Source organism: Bombyx mori, chromosome 12 (genome assembly GCF_030269925.1).
Source record: "Bombyx mori chromosome 12, ASM3026992v2".
Taxonomy (NCBI): domain Eukaryota; kingdom Metazoa; phylum Arthropoda; class Insecta; order Lepidoptera; family Bombycidae; genus Bombyx; species Bombyx mori.
The window spans coordinates 11,076,014-11,084,106 of record NC_085118.1 but is presented as its reverse complement, the minus strand read 5'-3'; the positions used below and the strand labels follow the sequence as shown (position 1 = coordinate 11,084,106).

Here is an 8,093-nt window from a genome sequence, read left to right as displayed (position 1 = left end):
AAAACAAAATTTATTTGTTCACTTAAGAAACATAAATGATAGGTTTTGGAAGAGATCACTATGAAATTGTTATCAGAACACAGTAAGTAATATTTCAAAAAATATAATAAAAATCTGAAATTCAGAATAATTTTAATACAGATTGTCCATATTAATTTAGTGCAAATGCCCCCCTTAATTATTAAATTGCCCCCTTGTGGGGCGTGGGCCCCACGTTGAGAAACACCGATCTAGAGCGATCTCTGTACACAGAGTTCTATTTTGTTAGTTTTTGTTCTGTTAGTTTTGTTGTAGACTATTGTTGTGCTCGATCGTTGTATAAATAAATAAAAAATGAACTGGTTTATTGAGCTTTTTCATAGGCATTTAACTGTAGTGAATAGGCTTACAAGTACGCGTATAATTAAAATTATTTTTATGGTTTTATGTCGCGATTTTTATGTCATTATATTATCTTCGAAATTTCAAATAGTTTACCTTTTTCGTGATCAAGAACGACGGTCAGTCGTTAAATAAATTAAACCGTAAACTAATTAAATGTAGTAACTATGTCTACGAATGGCGAAAAACAAAGAAAACACTAATTTTTCATATGAACTGTGATTGGTGCGTAGCCTAAACTATTCATCAGAATGCTACCTGTCGACAAAATATTCTGATTTCCCGACAAGTTCTCTTATTAGTAATTCTACTGAAAATGACAGTGAAATTTAACTATACTTATCATATAGACCCATCCGGAGAAGTAGCATTTAGATGCATAATTTAATATATTATTAGATTAATCCGCATAATAAAAAAATTAACAAATTTCAATGATTTACACATCCTTTATTCAACTTTAAATAGCTTAATATAATTAATAAATAACTAAACCTAGAATAAATTAAACTTACTACTAAAAGATTATATCGCTTTCTAAGCTCAGTTTTTTGTTATTATTTAAATAACTACCGAAATAATTAATTTAGCAAACGGCAATTTCATATTTTATTATGTAAAATGCAAAATTTATATAAACCATAACTATATGAGTGGTTAACATATTACATCATGTTTATATTTTAACATTAGAAGAAATAAAATTTACAAATAGAAATTCGATTAATATAATATTTCAGGCTGTACTCCGATAATAAATTAGATATATAAGATTTAAAATAACATCATAGCCAAACAATCAATCAGGTTTTTTTTTATTCATAATGATATCTTGAATTCTCGATATGCAAAAGAATATCAAATTAGAATTCGCTTTCATCGGTACTATCTGTTATTTAAACAAAATCACAAATTCCAGAAATGAACGTTGAGAAATGATCTATTGAACAAAAAAATATTATGAATACATTAAATTAGAGATCAAATTGGTCTGCCTAAGTGTTGTATGTGTTTTCTTAAAATCTACGTCGTACGTAGATTTAATTAATGACTTAGAGAAGGATATTCATTTCATTATATAGCAATGCTAATCTAGTTAATATAAGCTCCATATTCCATACCGCTGTCGTGATAGCCGTAATGAACGTTCGCTATTTCTGAATCTCGACCTTTCACGGAATTATGATTTTTGAAAGCGTTTATTAAAATGAGGAAAAGCGCTAGTTTTCCGACCATTAAGGATTTGAAGAGCATGAATTTAAGCATACTCAGGAATAAAGGCACAATTGCGGACTGTAGAACGAACGGCATGATGAATAAAGGTAGAATCTTCTGCATAAGTTTCTGTTTTTTGCCCCGTCCTGGAATTGGAAACAAAGAAAAAAATTACTCAAGCAATATAATTTTAGTACATGAATATTCTCGTCTCGAATAAATAAAAATAAATAAAATAATTCAACAGAAACATGAAAAATATTACGTAATAAAAAAACAGTTAAGAAAGTCAGTTGTAAAGAAACGCTTTAGTCCTTCGTGACCTTTGTATCATAACAACAACAAAAACATTATATTAGACAATTCCATCAATTCAATTCATTCTATCAGACTGCAATTAAAAATGTTAAAAATTATTTAGATTATGTTATGCCATAATTAGAAGACAATTAATTCACAATCATCCTGATCCGAGGGATACCAAATTGAACAACATGAGAACTGTTAGTTGTTTTCCTTTTATCTCGGAAGATATTCGTGATGACCTGTTACATAATTCATTCGCGTTTCCGTTAGACTGAGGTAAATACCGCTAAACGTGGATACGTACTACTCCTAATAGTTACACAACTTTCTTGTGCCGATAACTGTTTGTCAATGCTCTGATTGTCGTCTCAATTACACAGTTTCTACTCTTTGAAATAGATCTTTTGAATAAGTTTATATAGTAAGTGTATAGTATATGTGGACTTATCATTCACTACAGATAAAACAATTGGTACCATTACTTTCAGTACATATTATTTATTTCAGTAATTTTTTTATTAGTCTGGTCCGCTAAACGTGAGCTAGCGTAAGACGTGACTACCGGAGATTATTTTGCAGCAACAACAGATTGAAATATAGTTTCTACAGTGACAATAGGCCCTACCACTACTGTAAGGATTAGTAGTAATCCCATAATTGAGGAGTAAGGAAAATTAAACGAAGATACCACTACTGAGGCATTGTGGAGAAGAAGAACCAGTTTTGAATGATGTCAAGATCGATATAGTATATTCAAATCGAATTTTGAACACGGGGTTGTCATTTTACAAGTATGATAGTTTCCGTAAGTAAAAGGCTAAGCCTTCAATAATAACACACATAGAACAAAATGAAAACTTATAATATACTAATATATGAAATACACAAAAAACTAAAATTGTAAGCAAATTGAAAGAAAATTGATCAACAAATTACTACCTATACTGCACGTTGGAGCCACAAAGTCCCCGATATATCCTCGATTACCAAAGTACAAGATACAAAACTACTCTTTTCATTAACTCAGACGATCCCAGACCCACTTCATAATAAAGCCACCACTGTATGAATCTCATTCCTTTCCCTGAACTGTTAGGTTTTGATCTCAGTGGCAATGGAACAATAGTACATTGTGCACCAAGGGAGAAAAGTTTGACATTTCCTCCCGGGTGTTTGCCAATTTTAATGAGATGTCCTACTTTTTTCCCGCGGTGCACACACTAACCAGACCGAAAGTTCGACATTGTAAAAAACTTAGCACCCGTGGAGTACCGAGCCGGACTCCTGGGGTGAAGCTCTGGCTGGGGTAGGGGGGGGCGGAGCCCCCCCACTCATAAATAGTACATTGTGCACCAAGGGAGAAAAGTTGGACATTTCCTCCCGCGTGTAAAATTGCCAACACGCTGGAGGAAATGTCCAAATGTTCTCCCGCGGTGCACATACTATTTTTTCTCCTACCAGGCCGAAAGTTCGTGGAGTACCGAGCCGGGGTCCAAGAGCGAAGCCCTGGCCAGGGGTAGGGGGGACGGAGCCCCCTCCCGTACTCATAAAAAAAACAATCTAAGCTTTTTTTTAATTTTTAAATAAACTACTACTAATTGAATAAGAACTCATATTTGTTTACTACTTCACTATTAAATTTTATTGCCTTTTGTTTATTTAACTTTTACACTAACCCTAATATTGCAAATTACCCGAGCACAACAATGGCGGAAAATGTTAGGTGCGTGAGAGCAGACGTAGACACTGACGCGCATGCGCACTTGTCAGTACCCAGGGACAAAAAGTTAAACTTTCTTCCCTGTACAGCGGGATGAAAACCGAACTTTCGACATAGGTAGACGAAAAAATATTATATTTGTATTATATCAGGTTAACTTTAATAACAGGTTCCGGCATTCCGGACATGGAACCGGACTCAGACCCAGGTGTCTGATGGCTGCGCGGCAGAGATAGGCACGGCACTCCTAATCCGTAGGGATTCAAAATATGTACAATGAATACTATTATCAATAATATTAAAATAACAAATCATTTTTGAGATCAATGTTTATTAAATCTCTAGAATGTGACTGTGATGAAAATATGCAACTTAAGAAACTATTTCAAATAAACGCCGAATTTTGTATTGGATTGTGTTTTCATCGGTTTGCTTCTATAAAAATACACATACTGTACCAGAAATTGCATAATAGAAAATCGTATTCGTCCGAAGTCGTAGAAATAAATTTCTTCAACGGAATTTAAAAATTTTATAAAATTTGATGGGGTCAATGTTTTTGAATTGTTTGAGTTACGTACGCGCAACGAAAGTAAAGTCGTAATTCGCAATTTGCGAATTTATACCGGACACAAACTAGAACACTTTCGAAATTGCAATTTCGACGCGCCTTTATAAAAAAACTAAAAGATAATTACTTTGCAGTGAAATTACCGGCGGTTTTCTACTATTCGTTAAGAAATTTGAAGTACATGGAAAGACACTTGTGGTGTCTTGAGCTTATCTTTCCCGTAATATCACGTATGTTAAGCGGTCACCAGATTAGAGATAAAAATATAAATTTCGTCATCTATCCTAATAAAATGTACTCGAATATTTGTATTACGTCCTATTATACACAAACCTGGACAAGAGAGAGTTCAAGGGAGCACAATCTCATTCTCGCTTATAGAGGTTTCTCACTAACCCGAGTTTCTCGCTAATGCTTCCTCTGAATTTTATTTCGCGATTTTCCGGATTCAAACGCATTCACTATTTAAGTTTATCACTTAATGACAGTACTTTAATTTTCCGTTTTGACATGATACAGAACAGAACTTTTCTTCGCAATTGATTAACGATAAGCTGAGTAAGTCCGACAAACAGGACGGTACATAGGCACACGTGTCCATTCGAAAAGAATGCGATAAAATAACAACGTTATTTAGTTCCACGAAATAGAATAGGTTCAATATTGACGAGAAAACAATTCAAAAACAATGGTAGAAAGTTCCACAAAAGTTAAGAATGAGTCATAAAATAGCAGATGCTAAATTTGTAATTTGTTTTTTCATTTGTTCCTCCTAAATAATATAAATAAATAAAGCTCGACTGTCGCTTATAGAGGTATAGATAAGTAGCAGTCTCACTTACGGAGGTCCATGAGGGAAAAACGACTCTCTCTTACAGAAGTTTCTGTTTCTCGCTAATAGAGGTTTTGGGAGCTTAAAATGACGGGTCCTGGCTATTACTCTCACTTATAGAGTTTTCTCACTCATCCAGTTTTCACTTACCCAGGTTTGACTTTTTTTATTTTAATTTCGTACAATAAAATCACTAGTAAAGCCAGGCACTATCGCTGGCACTATCATTGAAAACTTTTCGAACAACCGGCGCGCTATTTATAGTACGTACCATGACAGAAACTTTCCTCGAACAAAGTATAAACTCAGTTGCATAAAATAAGGTCCCGCGAACGCTGAGCGAATAAAAACAAAGAAACACTGACTTTGATTTAGAGCGAGAGAGAGTACGCTTTTTTACACACAAAGACGTAATTAACATATAAAATGGGTCAGAAGAAGGTGAGTAAAATAGTCGATAGGTCTTATTGCTAAAAGCGATCTCTTCTAGACAACCTTTTTCATCTAGAGAAATTGAGAAAATGATACGGCAGGTACGTTGCGGTGTAGTACTATTTTAACAAAACTCGGAGTGATCTATCAAAATAAACAAAAATTTAATTTATATTAATATGAATCATAATAGATAATCTCGTTCAATTTTAGTTGTCAACATTAATTAGTTATTTCATCTTCAGCTTAATGAAAGTTAAATTTGTTTACTCAGATTACTCGTTTAATCAAAAACATATTAATTTGGCTGGTAAATGTAAATTGATATGATTTTAGTAAGTCGCTAAAATCTTAGCATATAAATAAGATAAGAGTTATAATACCAACCTTCCTGATCACCCTTATCAGTTTCGATTTCGAGGGACATAATACTGCTCGTGTTCTTGCCTAGGGGAATCTTCACGGACACTCCTTCGAACAATTCAACTTTTTTCGTTTCGACTTCATGCTGGTGGACCGTTTGAGGTTCAGGTACTGTAGCCGAACACAACACTATAAAAAATCCGAGGATGCAGAGGATGCGCTGCGCGTGCGGTGTCGACATTCTGCGTGATGGCCTGCCAGTGAAACAGAAACCGTGTGCCCCACTCGTTACAAACTGGACCGGCCAATGCGACTAGCAACATGCAGAGCTGTGGCAGGGATAAAGACTTGTTTTCATTACAACCAATGCCACAAAATATTTTTATATAATCCATTTCGCAATACTTATAATATTATTAACGATGGTCAATTAAATTAATCATCGATTAGAGAGTTTACTTTTTCTCTAGTTTTGTTTTGTAAAAATATCTACTCGTGATACCCTAGTATTACGTATTACCTTGTTTAACATGTGGAGACTGACGATTAAATAATATTGTTATTTTTACCGAAAAAAAAAAAGAAACCTTGACGGTACCGAATTACGATTGGTATGATCTTAATAAATAGAATGTTACAGTTACGAACAGAGTTCAACTTTTTTAAATTTACTATTCACTTTATATTTTATTCTATTATATTTACATTTTCCATTTTTCACAAGAAATTTTAGAGTTGAATTTCACCTTTTTTTCTTTGTGTTAGGGCTTTACTGCATCCATACGGCAAGGGCAAGCCAAAAAGCTTTGAAAACCTCTAAATCTCTAAATCTCTAGAACCTCCAAATCATCTCATTGAAAAGAATAAGTACATAATATCCTCCTGTCACTTTCTAATTAGCCTTACAACATTGCAACAAAGAAACATACTGATAGAACCTACACCACCCGTAATGTCACTTAAACTTATGTACCTAATGATTCTGCATTTATCATTTTTTATTTTATTAAATGTAATACAAAAACAGTGATAGTGAAAGTTAATTTGAAATATTCGGTTTTGCGTTATTATGAATATTTCGTAACAACATAAGGTTATGTTATTACAATAATAATCGGTAATTTATTCAAATTTAGTCGTTATAAATATTCGATTGGAAGCTTACGATTTTCTAATACCTGTTAAACCCGTTAATAACTGGTTAGAAACTGCAACTGGCTAGTTAGTTTCGCTATCCTCGAATCACAACATCTTACCAACAATACAGTTGCAATGGGCACTAAGCATTGCTTGTGTTAGATTCGAACAACATGTACGTAGCCTTTGAGGGGTATGTCACTGGCTGTACAGTATAATCCTGACTATAACTCCATATTCCAAGATGAATGGTGGAATTCACGTGCGACATGAATCGATAGCCTCTGGGAACCGCTTAATCAGATGTTGTCTCTGAGCTTATAAACCGATCTACAGTCGAAAATAAACTACAAAAAGAGAAAATAAACTTTAAAAAGAGAAGGTCAGGCAGGTAGGTAGGCAGCGGCTTCGCTCTGCCCCTGGCATTGCTGAAATTCATGGACGACGGTAACCACTCACCATCAGGTGGGCCGTATGCTCATCTGCATACAAGGGCAATAAAAAAAGGTCGCCTTTGAACACCAGCGATTCTAAAGTAAACGGCTTAGTACCGACATAAAGGGAAATCATGACATGACGGGATGTACAACCACACTATGACCGGTGCACATAACCGACCTCTCTTCTAAGTACATACATAAGTACGAGCCAACTGGCAAAGGTAAAGGGCAATATTATTACTTATTTTGACTGATTGATCAAAACAAGCTACAAACATTAAATTTTTGGCAGTTGCTGCTTGCTATACCTACCGAAAACTATAATGTCAATTTAAGAAACGCGAAATTTCATATACCTATTTCGGGTTAGAAAAAAGTAGACGTATGTACCTATATTTATGAATTGTATTTTTTTTATTTGGAGACGGTCAATTATGGGCTTTAAGTTTATATGTAAATTATATACATTTGTATATATCTTCTCCGTGCGTCACAAAGCATTCTCTTCATTTTCATGAAATTTGGTACAGTTTTGGTTGGTATTTCAGGAAAGGTTTCTGTCATAGTACCATTCACGTAGTTTATGATAGCGATTAGTCTCACGAAGTCAGTATTTTTCGTACAATTAACATTAGTTTCAACGGAGCGTGATCGGTTTCCACCAGTTATTAATTAAAACGAGTGGAATAGTGAACG

The 8,093-nt window shown here is 34.2% G+C and overlaps 1 protein-coding gene across 1 annotated transcript; it reads right to left on the bottom strand.

Annotated features, from left to right (window-relative positions):
* Window positions 1–810: 810 nt before the first annotated feature.
* LOC101743972 (uncharacterized) lies at window positions 811–6,130 on the bottom strand. Its single transcript, XM_004925512.5, has 2 exons — window positions 5,845–6,130; window positions 811–1,742 (listed from the first exon to the last, which is right to left on the bottom strand). The coding sequence occupies exons 1-2, from the start codon at window positions 6,059–6,061 to the stop codon at window positions 1,474–1,476; spliced, it is 486 nt and encodes a 161-aa protein (XP_004925569.1). The 5' UTR covers window positions 6,062–6,130; the 3' UTR covers window positions 811–1,473.
* Window positions 6,131–8,093: the final 1,963 nt, after the last annotated feature.